The sequence below is a fragment of the Caloenas nicobarica genome, chromosome 5, assembly GCF_036013445.1.
Source record: "Caloenas nicobarica isolate bCalNic1 chromosome 5, bCalNic1.hap1, whole genome shotgun sequence".
Classification (NCBI taxonomy): Eukaryota; Metazoa; Chordata; class Aves; order Columbiformes; family Columbidae; genus Caloenas; species Caloenas nicobarica.
Window position 1 is genome coordinate 57,088,009 of NC_088249.1, and position 21,278 is coordinate 57,109,286.

At 42.8% G+C, this 21,278-nt stretch overlaps 1 protein-coding gene across 1 annotated transcript in view; it reads left to right on the forward strand.

The window, feature by feature from the left end:
• Positions 1-5,797: 5,797 nt before the first annotated feature.
• The window catches only part of SWAP70 (switching B cell complex subunit SWAP70), a 39,125-nt gene continuing 23,644 nt past the window's right edge, over positions 5,798-21,278 (forward strand). Inside the window, exons 1-3 of the mRNA XM_065636104.1 lie at positions 5,798-6,060; positions 14,013-14,153; positions 19,805-19,978. Of these exons, the coding sequence (XP_065492176.1) occupies positions 5,962-6,060; positions 14,013-14,153; positions 19,805-19,978 (414 nt within the window). The 5' untranslated portion in view covers positions 5,798-5,961. The remainder of the gene's footprint in view (positions 6,061-14,012; positions 14,154-19,804; positions 19,979-21,278) is intronic.

Below are 21,278 nucleotides of genomic sequence, written 5' to 3' on the forward strand. Positions count from 1 at the left end.
TAAAGCAATGCCCAGCAAGAGGCAAAAGCAGGGCTGTTCCCTGCCTGAACCTTCCCTTCCTTCAGCAAACTGTGGAAGCTGTCTGAGACCGAGCTGTGAGCCAGCTCTGCAGCGTGAGGCTGCTGAGCTGATGTAGATTCTTGTCTTGAGAAATGCTCCAGAGAGAAACAGTGACTGGGAAGGACAGCGCACAGGAAATTAAGGTCCCGCTTCTGTTTGAACAGTTGGAGCTGGGTGAAGGTGCTGTCTTCCCAAAGTAGTAATGGGATTGGGGTAGGGGAAAGGAAGGTGCTCCAAGGAGAGAATGTTGCTGTGCCTAATTATACAGATGTGCTGGTTCTGGCTGGGGTAATTTTCTTCACAGTAGCTCATATGAGGCTATGTTTTGAATTTGGGTTGAGAAGTGTTGATATCACAGGGATGTTTTGGTTACCACTGAGCAGTGTTTACACAGAGTCAAGGTCTTTTCTGCTTCTCACACCTCTCCACCAGCGAGTGGGCTGGGGGTGCTCAAGAATTTGGGAGGGGACAGAGCCAGGACAGCTGACCCCAGCTGACCAAAGGGATATTATAATATATACCATATGATGTCATGCTCAGCATATAAGGCTGGGGGAAGAAAAAGGACGGGGAGATGTTCCGAGTGGTGTTTGTCTTCCCAAGTCACCGTTGCACATGATGGAGCCTGACTTTCCTGGGGATGGCTGAACACCTGCCTGACGATGGGAACTGGTGAATGAATCCCTTGCTTTGCTTTGTTTGAGTGTGCAGCTTTTGCTTTACCTATTAAACTGTCTTTATCTCAACCCATGAGTTTTCTCACTTTTACCCTCTGATTCTCTCCCCCATCCCACCAGCAGGGAGTGAGTGAGTAAGCAGCTGTGTGGGGCTTAGTTGCTGGCTGGAATGAAACCATGAGAATAGGAAGAAATTTACTACTGTTTAACATGTTGCTCAGAGGTCTGAGACTGTACAGGCTTAAAAATTATCTGAGATTCTGGACAGTCTTGAAAAATCTGAAGAATTGGTTTCAAAGATCTTCCTTTTGCCAGTCACTTGACTCCCTTCTAATACTTAGCATCAATATTTAGCATGACATCTGAATAATCATGCTGGTCTAAACTGACTTCTCTGTTTGACTCTAAGGTGAAAGCAGAATGACTGGCCTAATTCTAATTAATGAGCTATATATCCCTAGGGTTACTGCCTGCCAATTAGGTGGGCTGATGGACATAAAACCACAGCTATTACTGAACTACCATTTATGTACAGGAAAAGATTCTGTTGTCTGCATCCCGATGGAAACAATCTTGTTCATCTATTGATCTACAGACAACAGAATGTACCACTAAAGAAAGTATTTTAGGCAAGGTGTTCTCCAGCATAGAGATGGGGCTGGACAGGAGAAATACCTCCTATTCCCAACCTTTAGTAGTCTCACTGACCTTGGGTGATATCTGCAGTAGTTTGCCCTTTTCACTCTCAGCTACTTAGTTGTTAAGATGTTTATGTGTTCCATGTCTTAGCAAATGGGATTTTAATCTCTTTTTGGTCTTGTAGATACAGAGTCAATATTGTCAGTCTTCTACACTAACCCTCCTTAAATGGCTTTTTCCATTGACCATTTCTCTCTCCAGTTTCCATCTCAAAACATGGTATGAAATGGTTGCTGCAGTACACGCTGGGGATTTAGTTTCCTCTTCCTTTCTGCAAGCACGGTATCTGTGGTATTCTGTTCTACGGTGAGTTCTGTAACTTGGTGAGAAATGCCATATCAGCTACAAGTGTAGAAAAAGATGTGTGTTACCAGGGAGGAACTGAAAGGTAACTTAATGCTCTGTTTTACCTATTCCTTATGTTTCTTTGTCAAGTTTCAATAGAAATGCATGTGTTGGGCATATGTGTACAAATAGCAGAAAACTATAATAAAGTAGGGGTGCTTTGCTGGAATAGTTTTAAAGATTGCTTTAGAAGACTTAGAAATGGAATGGAAAATGGAAATAGAATGGAAAATTGACTTTTTTTTTTTTTTAGGAAAGTCTGAGCTGCCGTTCTGCTTCAGCATTTAATGCTGCTTCCTATTTAACCTAAAATAATTTTCATGCTTAATTTCTACATAGTTTCAGTGAGAATGTTTGAGGCATGTGTATAAGCCAGAGATAAAACTTTTTTAAAGTATTTAAAAATAACAGAAAAAACATATTCTCAAATGGCTTGGACTGGATTACGGTATATGTCAAATAGACTTACTGGGTTTTTATGCTGTCCCCAGTGCTTCCTTGAGATGTTCTATGGTGGGACTAGCCTGTTCAGGAACTTTAACACATTGATCACGAACACCGGCATTTGCTTTAGTTTTATCCTCTACTGAAACATCACTATGAAATGGCAGATACTGGAAACACAGTTTGCTACAAAGTTGGCTTAATGGTCTTCAATTTCTGTTTGCTTCCATGTAGTTATCCTGTGGAGAATGGAAATGAGCGGTCTAGCCAATGTTCAGGGAGATTTTCTCTGGGCTAACAATGAACAGAAAACTGTGAGTCCCTGATATGTCTGAATTATTTCCTTGACGGCAGTTTAACTGATTTAGTGGCATAAAACAAAATTAGTAACAGTTCAAATGCGTAATCTTTCCCCTGGTTAGGACCTCCATGACAAATAGTTGTTATTTGGCTAACAGGGAGTAATTAAGCTTCTGCAGGGAGGAGGAAGAGAAAAGTGATTAACCTCTTAAGGCTGAGGCTCAGCAGGGTCTAAAGGTTCTTCCCGAAAGTGTGAGTCACTACCAGACTGTGAGCCAGTTTTCCCTCCCTGATCTCCTCACCACCCTTCAGTCATGTTTTTAACTGTGGTGAGCAGACAAGATTAGAATAAGCACAGATTTAAAATAAAGTTGCTGAGATCTCAGGCAACTTTCAAGAAAAGCAGAAGTATATAAAGTTGCATCAGAACTTGCTTTTGTACCATGCCAGCAATTTAGAGTTTATGTAGCGTGATCAAGGTTAAGTGTGATCACTGTTAATAAATGTTATATGGATTATATGTCAATCTTATCTTCAAAGGTTTAGAATGTGAAGTCTTTGATAAGCAAAGATCGAGACTAGTTCACGAAAACAGAAGAGTTGCTTAAAATAGCTCACACTTTGGGTGTGGATGCAGTTAGTCCTGTAACTTTGTTAAAGCTATTTTGGGTAAGTATAAAAAAAAAAAACACAAACAAAGGTTTTGTTCACCAGCAAGTTTACGTCTGCATATGAACTTCGGTTTAACTTCTTTTGCTCAATTAGTTCAATCATATAAAAACTATTTTAAACGTATGCCTATATAAAATAATATACTAGTTTTATGCATAACTTACAACTATCCTTTTGATTAACCTGCCAAAAGCTGGAGTAGCTGAGGCTTATATAAACTACTTATCGTAACGAAACATTTAAGCATGGACTGTTAACCTGAATTGGAATGATTTATATTTTTAGTGGAAAACAAGTTCTGTTCTGGCAAAGGATTTTACCATGTCATTTAAACCAGGAATAACAGAAGCCAGCAAAAAGAATGAAGAGAAAATGAAGAGAAGCACACAGGTTTTTCTACTATTACTTTGTAGGGAATTTTAAGTTAATTTTTCTACTACATTGTTTTTATAAAAATGAGCTGCTAAAAATCACTGAACTCTGTTCAAAGCAGAAATTAAGTCCCTGGCATGAGAAAATTCATGTGTGAACTATATTAATTGTTTTTCCTCAGTGACATTTCACAGAACTTAACTGTATTTTAATGTGCTTTAATAGGGATATTCTGTACTTACCGGTGACCTTGTGGTTGCTTAGCTATCAAATAAGTTTGTCAGGTTATCTGCATATACAAAAGTTGTCTCCTTCCTCCTTAAGTGGAGTAGCTGTGGTCAAATTGGAAAAATGCTAATGCATTTCAAGATGACAAATGGTTTTGGTAATATTAACAGCTATAATGTTAGCTAATCAGGTTCATTAGGATTTAATCCAATTAATTGTTGATGTTAATTGTATAGTTCACACCATCCATCTTGAGGAAAGAGCAAAATAATTGTGGATTCCAAAGTCCTGAATAATCTATGAAGAAAAAGGTTAACAAAAATGAAAGGGTAAAAAGGCTACTAGGATACGCCTGGCGAATAAGGCAAGTTGTGTTTGACTCTTCACTGTACTACTGAGAGACTAGGACATCCCTGCATTTCTAGAATATTTTTGTTGCTTGCTGTAAGGTAGAGATATAAATACAATATATAATAAAAATTACCAGAAATCTGTGGATGATTCTAGTCTCCAATTTCTTATATATAGAAAACCCATGTTATGAATTATCACATATAAGTACTTCCTACAGTGAACTTCAGTATCTGCTCACCTGTAGTGATCCTTCCTGACCAGAAGACTATTGTACATTTGAGATTCAGTGATCCACTAAGGATTAGTGATCCATCTAAGTTACGCCTGTGCCTGCTCAGCCTATGCTGCCCCACACTGCCCATCCACCCTGGCCGCATGGGACTGCGTGTTTGGTGGCCGTGGGATGAATTTACCTGGTTGATTGTAGCAGAGGAGCCTGCGGGCAGCTCCGGCTTGGCACCGGCGATAATGCTCCCTGCATGGCCTGCCCTTTATCTGTGAGTGCAGCGAGGGGCTCTTGGGTGAACGTCCTATCTTTTTGGCTGTAGAAACAATGTACATAGTTGTTTTATTGTGAGAAAATCCTGCAATAGCTTGAATGACCAAAATAGTGTCACTTTTTCATGCGCAGGACCTGCATGACATGCTATACCTCGATCAGACCTGGTTGATGCTGCACAGCTCGGAGTTCCCGGCACCTAAATGAATGTAAGATTATCTATACTGCCCTCTCCATTATAGTGTTAGCTCCAATAAATGGTATTTTAAGTGATACTATAGAGTCTGAATGTGCCTTTTTTTACTGGGATCATACAATGAACCAGCAACACCTGCTACAGTCTTGCCGCACCTGCCAGAACTATCTAAATTGCAGAGTGCTATTTTTGTCCTGATTACACAGTTGACCGAAGACTAAAATTGGACAAAAGTTAAAAACTTCCCCCCCACCCTTTATGTGTCTTAATGGATCTGCTTAAAACTTGTGAAAAGGAAACCTCCTTAACTTGCCCGTGAGCTGCGCACCGTGAGGGATCTCACGTGCGGTATCCAAAGCAATGCACGCTGAGGCATCTTGCTGCCGCTTCTGGCCCAGGTGCAACCCCCCGTGTGAGCAGAGAAATAGCACTGAGGGGGCTGCTACAAAGCCCCAGAGTCTGGAGACAAGTCCTGGCAGAGCTGCTGCTCCTGCCGCTTAGTCCGGACCCACAGCACTTAAGAGGACTTGACACGAAAAAAAAAAAGCAACTAACCCAAAACAAAACCCCAAACTTCTTTCTTGTGATGAGACTTTGTACCACCCCTGCTCTGGGAGTAGTGGCGAAGTTTTTATTTTAGCCCTTCCCCCGCTATTTGTGATTGGACTTCCCTCACTCCAGCTGTGCGCAGCCTGCGTTGCGAGCTGCTTTCTTTAAATCCTTGGGGCTTACGCAGCCTCCGAGGAGAGTCACTTTGCTCTCTGTGAGCGCATCCTCCTGTGCGAACCCCACGGTGTGTCCCGTGTGACCGGCCGCGGGCCGGGGTCTGGCGGGGCCGGGGTCCGGCGGGGCCGCCGCTGCCCGCTGGAGCTCGGGCGGCCCGCGGGGCCCCGCTCCCCTCAGCGCCCGGGGCCGCCCCGGCCCCGCTGGCCCCTCGGCCCTCGCCGCTGAGGCGGGACCCGCGCGGCTCCCGGGGCGGCGCCTGCGGAGCCGGGCAGGGCCGGGCACCCGCCCCCGGGGCGGTGCGGGGCGGGCACGGCGGCGGTGGCGGGGCCGGGCGAGGCGCAGGCAGAGCGGCCGCGGGAGCGGCGGCGGCAGGCGGCGGCGGGCCGGCCATGGTGGGCCTCAAGGAGGAGCTGCTCAAGTCCATCTGGCACGCCTTCACCGCCCTCGACCTCGACCGCAGCGGAAAGGTCTCCAAGTCGCAGCTCAAGGCAAGCGGGGCGGCCCGGCCCGGCGGCGGGCCCAGGGACGCGGTGCGGGGCCGGGGCGCCGTGTGGGAGCGAGGGTCAGCCGGCCTGGGCAGGGCTGCGGGCCGCGGGCCCTGCCCGTCCCGCCCGCCGCCTCCGGGGGACACGGGCGCGCTGGCCTGGGGCCTGTCCGAGGTGGGCACGCTCGGGGCTGCGTGAGCGGACGTGAGCGCTTGTTTCCAAAGCCCATTTGGGGGCCATAAATCGCATTTTCTGCGTTGAGGCTCTTGGGCACGTGGCGTTCTCGATCGCTGCGGCTCCTGGTCACCTCCGGCCCATGGGAGGCTTGTGCGGGCCGTTCCTTGTGCTCGAGCGGGCTGATTCCCATTCTGCCCAAGCAAGCGCATTGTCCTCCCCAATATGTCAGGGCACAAACCCTTGTTGTGCTCCTGGTCCGCTTTCAAACCCGTGTCCTTGGTACCCTTTCTGGCCAAAACCTTTTGTGGGGTAGCCACAAGGTCCCATCTATAGGGGTTGGCTGCGTCCAAGTGAAATTCATAGCTTGCCAAGGGGAGAGCGAGGTTTCACAGTGCTCTCTTATTTGGGTATAAACAGGAGAATTAGTCAAGAGACTCCAACTGTGCCATTCTTTCCTTAGCTTATATGCTGAAGCAATGTTTGTGCTTTTAAAAGAGCTCTCAGGCAGCTCACTGAATCCGATCCCATCTTGGCCTTGCTTTATGGGGCCATCTTGGCCTGGGAATAATGTGGAAATCTGGCTAAATAAATACTTTGAATAAGAACGCAACACCTGTTGACATTGGAGACTGTGGGTCCTTGTACTTGGTGCTGGAGTTGTGGCCGCAACAATTACCTGAAGTTTGTGCCCTTTGTGGGGTTGACTCGGAGAGCCAGGGCGGCCGTGCTGTGGGCAGGATCTGCAGGCGCGGTCGGCAGATAGTGGGCTTTGTTTTGGGCATTATGTAATAAGTGTCCGCCACACGCAATGTGCTGCAAGCAGCCTGTTCCTCTTCTCCTTTTCTTTGTGCGGGGCCATCGGGCTCTTGAGGTGCAGTCCAGCTTGTCCAGAAGTGACTGCACGACAGGAGTCAGGCAGGAGGCGCTTTTACAGGTGGCGACCTGGAAGTGTTTGTGTTGCCGTGTGGCAGGACTAACTGAAGGAGGTTGCAGAGAGGCGGTTTTTGATTGTCCTGCTTTTTAAAGGAACCCTGTTTTCCTGTCACGCTACCACGCCTTGCGTGCACTGCCACGATTTGTGTGCTCAGTGCACTCACCGGGGAGGTGTGTCTGCAGCACCTGTCGTCGTGCCAGTGGGTGGAGAACCTGTCGTGGTCGCACAGAGGCTGGGCTGAATTAAATGGCTAAAGCAGCAGGCAAGGTGCTGGTGGGCTTGTACGGCTTACTCTGACGGAGGTGCCGTCACTCCTCTGAGATCATTGACCTGGGTGGATTAAGGCAGCAGTTGTGTCTCCAAACTGAAGCACAGTTACCTGTCTCGTTGTGCTCTGCTGTCTTATTAGAGCCCCATGCCTGCAAATGCTTGTGCTTAAAAAGCTAAAAAAATAAGATGGGAAGTTAAACCTATCTCCTCATTACCTATCAAACATCTCCCTAAGCAGTTTTGATGTTTCATTATCTCTGTGACAGAGAAGGGATGAAAAAAAGTGGGTCTTTGTGGCTCTGTGCAGTTCTGTCTGTGATACAAAGGCTCCTGAGGGAACTGTCAAGTGCGCGGGATCTGGGCACGCAGAAACAAGTCTGAAATGAGGCTGCTGCCTTCTCCTGTGGCCACCAAGAGCTGGTCGTCAGGAAACACAGGAGGGGGTAAGGAGTGTTCTTCGGTAGGCTTTTTGTGGCAAATGATGAGTGTGGTGTCAAACTGATAGTCCTTCTGGGGAGAAAAGGTGCACGTTATGGCAGCAGCCCCACATCCCTGCAGCAGACGGGTAGGCAGGACAGCAAACTAGACGTTCCTGGCTGATTGATGTAGGGCTGTGTTGTACTAAGAAGGTATTTCACAATAAAGTATTTCTCATCCATGTTGCAGTGAGGAAGATACAGCATCCCTATAAAATGGAGAGATGAGGCTTGGAGATAAACGTGTTAGTAGAGGTCTATGACGTTAGAAAAATGTGTTTAATAATTTAGTGAAACTTCTGCTGTAAAAAAAAAAAAAAAAGTAAAAACCTGTTTGTTTTCTGAGAACAACATGCAGTGGTGTAACCTGCTGAACTCTTCCCTCCTCAATAAGGAAAGTTACTGACAATGGATCTTTGAGTTGTATAATCCAGTATAAGGTATTGCCATCATGTTGCACAGAAGGGTCTTAAGCATAACATGTTGGTTGTTAGAGAGAGTGATTTCTGTTTTCTCTACATAGAAGTGACCTTTGAGCCTTCCATAAAAATAAATAGTTGTCATTAAATACTATGAGAAGAATAAATGTGTGTTATGTAGCTGAGCCCCTACCGTGAGGGATTTGCATCACACATTTGTTTTTAATATATCTAGAGCAAAGTGATGGAAGTGAGTGAATTTGGTCTGTTTTGTAGGCTGGAGAAACAGCAAATGCTTGGAGGAAAAACTAGGACTTGCTTGAAATAGTAAGGATTTTATGGGATGTCTTTTATCCATTTGTATGTTTTGTATATGGTCTGAGCTGCTGAGAGAAGAGACAGTCAAATCAGTCCTCTGTGTAATTTTGAATATTATCTTCTTTCAATATGCACTGATTTTTTTTTTTTTTTTTGGTCTAATCAGTATTTTTCAGAAGTTCTACTGTTAAGCTGGTTGCAGATTTTTTTTTTTCACTACATCAGGAGAAACATTTGTGTATTCTGCTCTTAAATTACACTTTTGAATATGGACCCAATCATTATTTTGTCTGTGTGTTTCAGCACTTTCAAACACTGATGTAGCAAGGCTGAAGTGTGAGTTCTGTGTATGCAGTTACAGCTGCTGTTGTGGTTTGAGCACAAGCTACATGCAAATACTTGCTTTCCTATATTTAAATCCAATTTCATCTTTCTTGCAGTCTGCGATTTTTAAATTGACTTATTTTAAAAGTTTCTATAATGTGCCAACATGCAATCTGCTTTTTGTCTGGATCTTGAAACACTGTCATTTTTTAAATGTAGTTATACGTAACAGCCAGCAAAACTCCTTGTAGCATGTGTGTATAATTTGATCTTGGAAAGAATACATACAAATTAGTTTTTATTCTCTCTCTGGAAGCTCTTCCTTACATTGCTTTGTGACTTGTCTCTGCTTAGGCAACGGGGTTATGTGGCTGTTCTTGTTTCGTTTTGCCTGCTATTAATACATCGTGGTGGATTTTCAAAGTCATGGATTCCTGGCATGGTATCTGCAGAATGTGGCTGGTGAGCACCTCGTGAAAATACGGCCTCATCTTGGCCTGTAATATGTGAGTGACCCAAGTTACCAGTCAGGCTTAGAAAATTTAAACCAGTCTTTAATCGTATCTGGGATGTTATAGGGTTATTATACCTCTTATCTTTGTTTTGCCCTTTTACTAAATGGGAAGTCAGTGGCCGGTGGGAAGAGGAAGAATGGTGTAATCAGGGGCAAGAGGGATGGTCGGAACAGAGAGGAAGACCTTGAACAATGTAGCAGGGCACTGGAAAGGTTGAGAGCCTGTGACGAGTGGGCAGGACCCCGGCCGGACAATTGGCTTTGTACAACATTGAGGGATGGTAGGAAATTAGTCACTGTGACTCACTTTGAGAGAGTTGTACTCTGACGTGATTAACGGGGCTCAGAAGCGTTTGTATTCGGGTAGCTATGAAGAATCGCGTCTGTAAGGTGCGAGGGGAGGGAGACCCCTCTTCCAGACGAGCTGGCAAACCAAAGTAGCTTCTAGACTGAAATGACAGGGCCATGCGACGATGTTTGAGAGGAGCAGCTGTCAGTGGATCAACAGCCTGTTTAACCTTTGTCCTTGAGGTTTTGTCAACTGGTTTCAAAGAGGATGTAGACGAAAGGTGCAGTAGATGGAGGATGATGACTGCGAGCATTTCCCAAGGTCTGGGAGCCTCATGGCAGAAGGGCAAGTAGACAGGTGCGGGCACCAGTGATTGGGGACCTGCTGGTAATGAAGGCAGGAGGAAGGGTGAGGTTGTCGAAAATGGTCGTAAGGGTTTTGTGAGTGCCCAAGGGAGAAGGGAACGAGTGAAAGAACGGAGAGGTGATGTGGGCGAAGGGCAGTAGTGTTAGGAACCTGAGCTGGTGGAGGCCGGGCCTGAATACGCTTCTCCAGCTGGGAAGGAGGTTGCTCGCTAACACTGGTGTTAAATAATGAGACTCCGAATGGAGCACTTGCTACCTGAGTGGGTAAGGAAACTGGACCTTGGCGATGTTGTGATGCAAGAAACTGTATGCTTAAGATGTACTTGGGTTGAAAAGACCTTGTGCCTGTGACAAGGGGCATATGCGATGCTGGTTTTCACACTGGTCAAAAAAGGAAAAGGGAAAGCGGTTGTGAGTAGCCTTATTTTGGCTGGCTAGCTGCTGACATGGATGTCAGGGAGAGATGAGCCAAGAATGTCTTGGAATGAATTCACACAGAATCACTGAATGGAACTGTCGGGATCTACGATGCCAACGTTTTAACATCTTAAAAAAAGACGGGGGAGGGAGAAGACCCTCCTGAAAGATGGAAAAGAAAAAAAGTACTGAAGAAACTGGCAATAGCCACTGTAGGATTAGTCTGCCCTGTTAATGCTCCTACTGTCATCTGGGCCAAATTTTTGTTGCTGAGCAATAAGTAGTCTAGCAGATCTTCCTTTTCCCTTTAGAAACGCAGATCACTTTTATGGGCAGGGTTAAATGGAACTACTCAGATGGTAAGAGTTCGACACATGCTTAAGGTTTGGGAAGATCAATGTTTTGGAAAATGGGAGCTCAGAGGGGAGCAGCTGTGGTGGAGTCCAGCTGGGCTGAGGGTCTGCACTCCAGGTAAAGCAGCGTGAGACTGGCCGTAAATAAAGTAAACCCCAAGTCCATAATGACCTTTGGTGTTCAGCTTGCATGTTTCATCTGGGTATTCGTATTTAGAGCAGAACACCTTCAGTATTCCCTGGGAACCACTAGGCATCTTTCTTACGAAACTCTTTATTGAAAATGGAAGAATTGCACCCAGAGTGCGCTGGTTTTGTGAGCCCTTTGTGCACTGCTTGTAGTGTCTCATGGACTGCAGTTTGGGGACCACCACTGTACCCCTTTGCTGCAGCATGGACACGAGTCTCTAGTGTGGGGTAGGAGTTAGCTCTGACATGAAGGTGGATTGTTAATTGTGGCATCCAGAGCATAATAAGTGCAGAAAGAAAAAGCTGCCTAGCAACCCTGTGGGCAGGGGGGAATAATTCTTACTCGTGCAAAACTTCCTCATGGTTGATGGAGCTTCTGCAAGGCAAGGCTATTTTTCATACCCCAATTAACCTAATAATCAGTGGGATTTTTTTTTTCCTAATTGATCATTAAAATAGAGTATATCACGGTCCAGATAATGTGGTTTGAGAGAACAAAATGAGACCTCAGTGCAGAATTTTTCAGGCTTACCCTGCAACTGAAGAATTCAGCTGGCGCTCGGCTGTGTTAGAGAATGGCAGGCTTTGGCAGGCGCTGAGGAATTTCCTGAGTTATGAAAAGAGAGCCCTGGGCACAGGAGAGATCGCAGATAAGGCAGATCTTAGAAAATGCTTGAAAGTAGATTTTTTTTCCTGGTAGGTTGGTGCTCGATGTGGAAAGCACCTAGATTTCTGACAGCCCAAGCACAGCAAGAAGGCCGAAAAAGGGCGAAGAGAAACACGTAGAAGGGGCAGGATGAGATAGTGTTTTATTGAGACTTTTAAAGTTATTTTGGTAGTAAGCTTAAATCAGTTAGACTTTTAGAATATTTTTATTAGCTGGGTATTTTTTTTAGTTATAGTATTAACAACTACAGTCTGGTTGGAAAACTGAGGTCATCTTTCTCTCTCAGAAATTCAAGAATCCCTCAGTCTTCTATAAATAACAGAAGCCTTAAATAGAAGGGGAAACACGCATGATAGTACTTTTTTTCCTCTGTATGTAAATCACATGGACTCAAATACTTGACTTGATGTGGTGGTTAAAAATAAGGATTGATGAAGGGGAGTATGCTGTTGATGGAGGGTAGTAAGAAATGTAATAACTTCTAAATACTACTTTGCTACTTTAGGAAATACAGATTTTGTGGTAACATGGCTGATGCTATTGTTATTCTGGTTTTAAACTTTGCGTGTGGTTAAACCACCTTCAGTGGCTTAATGTTAGCATACGACGATGAAAATATGTATTTCTTGTGGAAATATGTGCTTTTCTAAAAGAAAGAGTAACTTTGGACGTATGTAGAGAGGAATTCTCCTCTGAACTGAACTTGCATCCTGGGCTGCCTTTGCAGGATTTGATGCTAACTAGCGCTTAGATTCTGCATGTCTCCTTATCATACGTAAGAAAAGTAAATGTACGTTGGTGGGTTTTGGGGCGGGGGGGGGAAGTCCAGACATTTTAAGTGTGTGGCATAGGTTTGATTTCCTAGGCTTTGATGACTTCAGACTTTCACTTCTTGTTTTGCAGCTACCCTATCTCGACCACTTTATGTCTACTTGCATATATAGACCCACTTATAAATGTACAGCATATTTTTTTATTGCCTTCTCTTTGCATATTTTTTTTCAATTTTATGCTGCACAGTGAAAAAGTAAAACATATGCCAAAATTCAATTTCAGTCTGTCCTGTCTAGTTGTTGATTTTAAAAAAAGAAAATACCACAAACAGCCTGCCTTTCCAAAAGATGCAGTCTGCTTTGCTTCTGCCTAATTTTCTTTTAGCTGTATTTTTTGCCTTTGGTTCTTAGTTATTTTTTTCAATACAGACCATTCCTGGGCATGTGAAGTTAAATCCTTAACGCAATTCCTACAGCCAGTACGTGGTCTTCAGAGGCTGAGCTCTGCATGTAACAGCGTTTAACACCCGGTGGGCAGCGCGTTACAGGACTGACCTGACTCGGGACAGTGTGAATAGCGAAAGAGATGGTGCTTTGCCTTGCTTAGGAAAGTGCTGGTGGCTCAGGAGCGACTGCTGCCCAGGCTCTGCCTTCCTCGTGTTGGTACCAAGGCGTTCGTTTGTGCCTGCAAAATTCAGCCTAAGTTGAAGAAGTTGAGATGCATTGGCTACCAGTTAGTTTTCAATAATGCAGCACTTCCTTAAAACTAATCAAGCATGTAGCTGCTTCTTGAAGGTCATTTCTCAAGAACAGAGGAGTGCTGGTGGGTGTTAAGCTCTTGACATAATTCATGCAAATAACTTTTTAAAATAAAAATTTGAGAAGCATGCCTAACCCCTTCCCCTTTCTGTAATGTGACTTTTTCTTTGCTAACTGAAACATGGGGTCAATGCTGAGAAGCAACCCAAAAGCAAGCAGATACGAGAAATCCATACTTAATGCTTTAATTTGAGTGGTCGTTTCTTTAAAGTAAAGGTACATATTGAGTTGTTTTCTTTGTAACTCATTTTCACTAGATAGTAAATACTTATCATTTCAGAGGCTAGGTGTTTGTGGTTGGTATCTGTAGCTACCTAATTTCACTCTCTAAATATTACTTTGGTGTTTCTGCATGGCTCTCCTAGTTTTCAAATGCTTGTGTATGTGTACAAAGGGTAGCTTCTGTAGCTATGTTTGCAATTCTGTAGGAATGGACTTATGTCTGATCACGTCGTTTCTGTAACCGTGCGACTGTCGGAAGCAGTTGAACCCTTGGAGTCAACTTTTTTAGTTATGCTTTGTTTTTTCACAAAAATTTGCAGGGCAGAACTTGTGCTGATATGAAAGTGTCACTTTGCACATGGTTTTGCAAATTGGAGGTCTGCTCCGGAGGGAATGCAGCAGTGTCATTGATTTCTCTTCTGTCCTTAGGTCCTTTCTCACAACTTGTGTACAGTGCTAAATGTTCCCCACGATCCAGTGGCCTTGGAAGAGCACTTCAGGGACGATGATGAAGGACCAGTGTCCAATCAGGGCTACATGCCTTATCTAAACAAATTCATCTTGGAAAAGGTAAGTAAGTTTTGAATTTTTGTGTTCTGTTTTGTCTTTATCAGGTCTTAGAGTGCCTTTGCAGTAAGCTTCTGCCTGCCGGCAGCGTGCTGGCGTGAAGGCGCTGCTGTGAGTGTGCCTGTGTGGGCTTGTGGTGAGGCAGGCACTCCGGAGAGTATGTGCTTTAAAATGGAAAGGTGCACTGTTCTCTACTTCTTTTTTCTCTCCTGGGTTTCTATTTCCTGTTGCATCTGGTCATTTTCTAAGCTGTCTTCATATTGATAAAGCATCTTAGCTTGAATTTATTTGAAAGTGTCTTGGAGCTAAAGAGTGTCTCACTTTATACTACGGCTATGACAGAATATTGTCATAGACTCTTTTGCAAGCAGGAAGGGCAAAAATGTCTTAAATGTCTATTCATAAGGTATTTTGATAAGTAGATCTCTACAAATAGTTACGGTGGGTGACATTAGGGAGTGTCGTTAACTTTGGTCTTGCAAGTTCTTTCCTTTTGTGTCTGAGCACTCTTCAGTCTTCTGTTGTGCCTTGTTTTGGGGAAGCTCTGGAAAGCCAGCAGGGTTCTCCTAATTTCTCTCCATCTTGTTCTGAGATAGGTAGTCACTGGGCCAGAGCTGGGCTCTGGGAGCTGTGTGTTTGAGATTTAGGTTGAATTTTTTGAAAATAAACTATCTTCCTGCTTTTTTTTTTCTGGCAACTTCTGTTGAGAAACTTGTCTAGATGGTAAAAACCAGCCCACGTGATAGTGCAAATGTATCAGCTTCGATACCACTGATTTCTCGTACACTTGGGGGCTGACCCCAGAAACCCTCAAACTTTGCTGTCGTGGCTGCAGAGATACATAGATGTTTCCTTCCTTTTATAATGTTAAGAAGTCCTGAACTGACCTGCTGCTGAAAAGTCCAATGTGGCAATTGCAGATTATGCACACTCCTTAGCCCAATCTGCTGATTTTTGCTGCTTCTTTAATCTGCATTTAATACTGGTGGAAAATGTGATGATATATAATGTCATCTGGCAGCTTTGAAGCAGGACAAGCTTCATATATTTAGCTAAGACTTACCAGCCTCTCTCTGCCTCTCTAGTCTGTGTTTCTGTCATACTCAGTAACAGAGCCCTGTTCTGTGTGTGGGAGCTGGTGGCTGTTAAAACACATAAAGGTACCCACTTAATGTCTTGGCTGTTTGCTACTGGAGAATCTTGCTTTGTCCCTAAGAAGTTTGTGATCTCACTTCCACTTCGTGTTGGCCGTCTGAGCTCCTGTAGGATTCAATGGAGACCAAGCAGTTTGTATACAAATTTTTGGGAAAAAGAAAAGGCCTTACTTTATTTTGACTGAAGGCTTACAGTAATTAAGTCTGAACCATGATGTTTTTTTGTTAATACCAACTGTAGGCAGTAGCAAGCCATTAAGTAAAAAAAAAAAAGAGATGGAAGGGTTTTTCAAATATAAACATGCTTTATTGTTAAAGGGAAGAATAGTTATGGAAATGAGGAGCAGTTGCATTTAAATAACACTTCAATTTGAAAATTAAAGCTATGTAAGCAAGCTCGTGTGAACTTCCAGTGCTTAGCTACATTGGGGCACCGTCTTACCCCATAGTAAAAACAAAGGACAAGCTACTTTGCTTCTCATGAAAGGGAAGGCCATGACTGCATGTAATTTCTTGTGTTTTATTCATCTGGCTTCTGATAATTGCCTGATATACCTATAGCATTAGGTCAGCTTGAAAGTGTTAAGGAAAAGGGTTAAATTACCTGTAACTTCATGTTATTTAATCCTGACTAGATACTTGTAAGCAGTTTAGATATGTACTATTAAAAATTAGTGAAGTTCTTTAGACAGAAGGCTATCTTTGTGGACTGGAAAAATCTTGATTGTGGCATCTCATGTTTTAGAGATGACTTTACATGAGTGCCAAAAGACAACATGCAGAGAGCGATGAAGTCACTGGTTCATAGCATGTCTCCTTTGTTTAAAACAAACAAGCAAAGCAAACAAGAAACCCTTTCTTTTTTCATTCTTCCAAGGCGTAGTCTGTTGTTTTAGATGGGGTGATTGTAACAAATGTTATTAATTTATGCTAGTTAGCAAAGCTACTAGAGAACAACTGGTGCTTTATATCCCCAAATTCAGAGGAGTTTATCTCAATTTTCAGTCACGTATCTTCTGGTGAATTAATTGATTTGAGCAAGAGCAACCTGCTCAGGAGAGATATTTTTGGCCTCAAGATATTTTGCTTTAAAACAGTAAAATATTTAAAGAATGAATCCTTAGATTTCTTTAAAACAGATATGTAACTGTGACTTTCGAGAGGACTTTGTAACTTTCGAAATAACTTTTGTTGTACTGTTAAATGCGGTTGTAGCTTTTTATATTTGTCAGTGCTGGCTTACCCTGTGTTACCCTGCAATAAAAACCTCTTTATATAGAACCAAGGAGTAAATTATATTTTGCATATCAGTAGAAATTAAAGATCGAGAAAACTGTATGGGTTTTGCTGCATTTTTCTTTTTGTTATTTTCTGAAACTTGTTAGAAAGGGAAGGTAGGTGACTATTATATTTTTATCTCTATGAGTTTAAGCAGTTTTAAGGTTAGAGGGGTTGGTTTGTTTGCATGTTTCATCATTTGGACAGATTCACAAATAAAAGTAATAGTTGCTGTAGAGTTAATAGTGTGGAGTACTGTAGAAGTTTCCAAATGAAATGACTGCAAATAATTTGGACAAATTATGAAGTACAGTTAAAAGCATATACTAGTACACAGGAAAAATCTTTTGGACAAGGAGTTGTTCATTAATTAAGCGACAGAATTGTGTGATATTCACACAGTTTGCAAGCAAGATGAGTATTCTGGCCAAACACAATTGAAATTCTGGTTTCTCAGCAGAATGTCACAAATTTCTTATTTTAGTTTCACATCAAGATGATTTCAGTGTAGCATTCATAGTAGAGTCTCACTGTAATTAAAGGTGGTTCATGAATCCTCTTTAAATTTCAGTTCCAGGACAGTCTTTGACCCAGTCTGTGTTTATAAACATGTATTTTGTTCATGTCATGAAAAAGCAATGTGTGAATTTATTTAGGACTTGTGTTTAGACATCAGTACATCCTGTTTGAAAAGTTTCTTCTTTTACAATTTCTTAATTAAGTTAGAAGTACTTTTGCAAATAAGTTCAAAAATAACTTTAGAAATTGTTCAAATATTTTTAATTTTTGAAATTATGCTTATAAATGATCTCTCATAAATTCAGAGAGATTATTAATTCAGAATAATTATTATCTAGCCACCTACAGTGGAGTGTTGCCAGTTAAGGAAGCCAAAGTAGCACAGCCAAGTATTTTGTAGAATGGAGTTAGCTCTAAAGCAATTTTGGTTTAGTCGCAGGATTTTCACCTTCCTTCCACCCCCCCACCCTGCAAATGTGGATGTAGAACAGGGGTGTCAAACTCATTTTCACCAAGGGCCACATCAGCCTCGCGGTCGTCTTCAAAGGGCCGAACGTAATTTTAGGACTGTATAGATGTAGGAATAGCTACATCTATACAGTCCTAAAATTACGTTCGGCCCTTTGAAGGCGACCGTGAGGCTGATGTAGACACTGGTGAAACAGAGTTTGACACCCCTGGTGTAGAACATAGGTACCAGAAATAGTTGGCATTGCTACATGAAATTGATGAGTAAAATTTTTATTCTTTATTAAAGAGAACTATTTAGTTCAGACAGCCTGATCATTTAGAAAAAAACCACAGATCCGTATCAGAGTTACTTTGGAGAGCTGGGACTTGTGTGCTGACCTGGTTATTGCTCCTGAATAATTCCTAAGCATTGCCTCTGCTCCAGATGCCGTGTGAGTCCCGTGAAGTCCATTTCAGAATCAAGTCCGGATTCTGAAAAAAGGAATTAAATGTCTGGAGTGGGATGCCTGGCACAGCGCGACCTAGTCCCCTGTGGCAAAATGGTCCCGAAACCACCTGCTTGGCTGCTGCCTAATCCTGGTGGCCATAACACGCTGGAGGCGACTTGGGTTTCGACACGAGTTTCTGAGGCGCACGTGGTCCAGCTTTGCTATGCGAGCAGAAACCACGCACTTAGCCTTTGTAGCGCTTAGAGCACTTGCCAGGTGGTGGCTGTAGGAATGGAGATTTCCCACTGTGTCGGCATCTTCCTCAGGAGTAGCATAACCAGTAGGACATTTCCAAGGTGGAACTGCTCATCATTTGGGTGGATGACGCTGTTTTAGAGAAGAAGTCAGGCTTCATTGGGCAGCGTGGGGAGGACAGACGGGAAAAAGCACGCGCAAAAGTAGCCAAGGGTTGAGGCGCTGGCAAATTGCGGGAAGGAGGAAACCTGGCTGCTAGCCATTCTTCCTGAGGGTGTTCATCAGCTCAGCTGGCGTTTCGTTTTAAGACCCGTGTTTCTTGTGTAACCAGGATGCTGAGCTTGTGGCTACAGCAGCTATAGCTCCTGCAGCTTCCACCTTCTTCAAAGGACAGCTGTAGCCTGTAGCTGGCCTCTTGCATCGTCACTTGCATTGGTGGCCTGCTCTGCAAGCATGCAAAGGCTGTGGCTTTCTTTTATAGTCTCACTTTTAGTCCTGTAAACTGTACTGTAAAGTGCTTCTTGGCATAGGGTTGGTTTCCTGCTTACTTCTGGTTTGTTTTTTGTTTTTTATTCTTTTTTCCTTCACCCACATCACTTCATCCACTTTCTTAGTCTATCTTTGACTTAGCCAGTGTGGCTTATCCTCTGCTATATTTGACCACTTACCAGACTGGGTAGGAAATCATAGTTTGCAATGGTGAATTGAGGCATTTAAGATGCATGGTTTGCCCTATCATAAGAAAATGTCACTCAACATTACTGGTGTCATTACCACAAGAGATACAAGAACCTGTTTCTTAGACATGCTTGCCGAAATCTCAAGGGAGTTACATTACAGTGCAAAACATGCCTTTATCAGTTACATATTGGCAAAGAAATAACATTGCTAAGATGTAAGGAGATAAATAGTTTTCATCTCTAACATAAGTGAGAGTTTAAAAATAATATAGAGGAAATGAAAGCTGTCACAGATGTAAATAATTCACAGATGGGTATGTACAGTTGCTAGGTATGATAAAGGATAATAAAAACAAGAGGACTTTTTGATCAATAAGGTGAAGATTTGCAATTCTGAGAAAAGGGAAAGATTTTTAGTGGATTAGTGTTTGAGAAAAAATTATTACATGTTTGTGAATATCCTACAAGAGTTATGTTTGAGTAACATGATGTGGAAAAACATATTAAAGGTGTTTCCCAACTATTGTCCCAATATCACTTTTAGTATATCCACATGTAGTTTTTTGGCTGTAATGGTTTCCAAATTTGCTACATAAAATCTCAGTAACTCTGTGCAATGGAAGGGCAGTTGGAACTAAGACAGCAAAGAAGATGGTTTGGAAGCTAAAGCTAGAGGAAATGCAGAATGCGGTGTAGCCTCCTTCACATGAAGTCAGGGTATTTATTACCTCTTTTTGGGCTTTGACATCTCTTGCAAACGAGAATTTTCTTGGTGCTTTTTGTCTGACTTAGGCTGTTAAACTTTGCTGTCTGTTATTCTGTGCCCTTTGTGCATGTTAATTTTTTTTTGTTCAATTTCTTCATTTTAGGTTCAAGGAAACTTTGACAAAGTTGAATTCAACAGGATGTGCTGGACTCTCTGTGCTAAAAAGAACCTCTCTAAAAGTCCTTTGCTGATTAGTGACGAAGATGCATTTAAAGTGTGGGTTATTTTTAACTTCTTATCAGAGGACAAATACCCTTTAATCATTGTACCTGAGGAGGTAAGAAACAAAAGCTTTTTAACATCAGTTTGCTTAATGTCCCAGTTGAACTATGTCAATAGTTGCTACTCTTTAGAGATTTAAGTTAAAATAATTGTTTGAATGTAAAACTTTTATTCACTTCTTTTAATAACGTAAGGCCTTGGGTGCTTTTCTTTGTCTTCCAGGGTGCATATGCAGGGATTCCCACAGAATAGTTTAAATATTGATGGCTATGTGTGTCTGTCATTTAAACAGGCTGGACTAAATGGGACATGGTGCCTGCCCCCAGTAAATAGCTTATTTTGCTTTTGTGAGGACTGATGTTGGAGAGACTAGCGCCAGTACCAGCACTTGGAGCTGTTGAGGTTCTTGCTTTGCTCATGAGTAGTGCATGTACGTGATCTTTAATCACTGTGCTTGCTTATATGTGATTAAAATTTTGCACAGCTAGTACATGAGTGTGATTCTGAAAAAAAAAAAATTCTCCCCCTGCTCTGTGTTACTGTGACTTGCAAGATGAGTTTTCAGTCTCATGTCACCCTCCTGATGAAAAGGAGAAGTACAAACTTTTCTGATTATGTCTGTTTCTGATCAAAAGCAGACACCACCTGAACACTCTTGCTTGAAATGGTTGAAGGAATAATACCAGAGAGATCTCTTTATACGCTTAAATTCATGAACAAGTATGGGCAATGCTCAAATAGGTATTTTAACCCTAAAGCAAGATTTTGATATCTCCACAATTCTCTGCTTGGGGAGGGGCAAGGGAAAAAGCAGAAAGATCAGAACTGTAGGCATAAATAATCCCTTTGCAAAGCTGTATACAGAAGTCCCAGGGGTTTGCCATTCAGCACTGCAGTACTGATTAATAAATATTTGCAAATTGTTGAACAGTCAGCGATCGAACCAGTCTCATTTACATGCCACTACAATATAACTGTTGGACTCCAAGCTGTTGTGCCAAACCAAAAGTACAGATAACTCCTCTGTCAAAATAAACTGCTTGGTTTTGCCTTATCACTCACTTTTTAGCAGGAGATTTTCACTCTGTACGGTGTTTCTGTTTCTGCCAGACTGGTGATGACAGAGCCCTCCCTGTCATGCTGTATTCCCATGAGAAATGGGACAGTCTTCTTGCTTTCCTGTGTTTTCTGTCAGTTCTGGGAGATGGGGATCACGGCTATAAAAGCTAAGGCAGCTCCTTTCTTAGTGGTGCTATATTTGGCTATGGTAGAAGGTCAGAGCCACCAATAAGTATCAAAACTGAGACTCAAATCCACATCTCTGGTTTGTTGTTGTGTTCCCCACTGCACAGCCT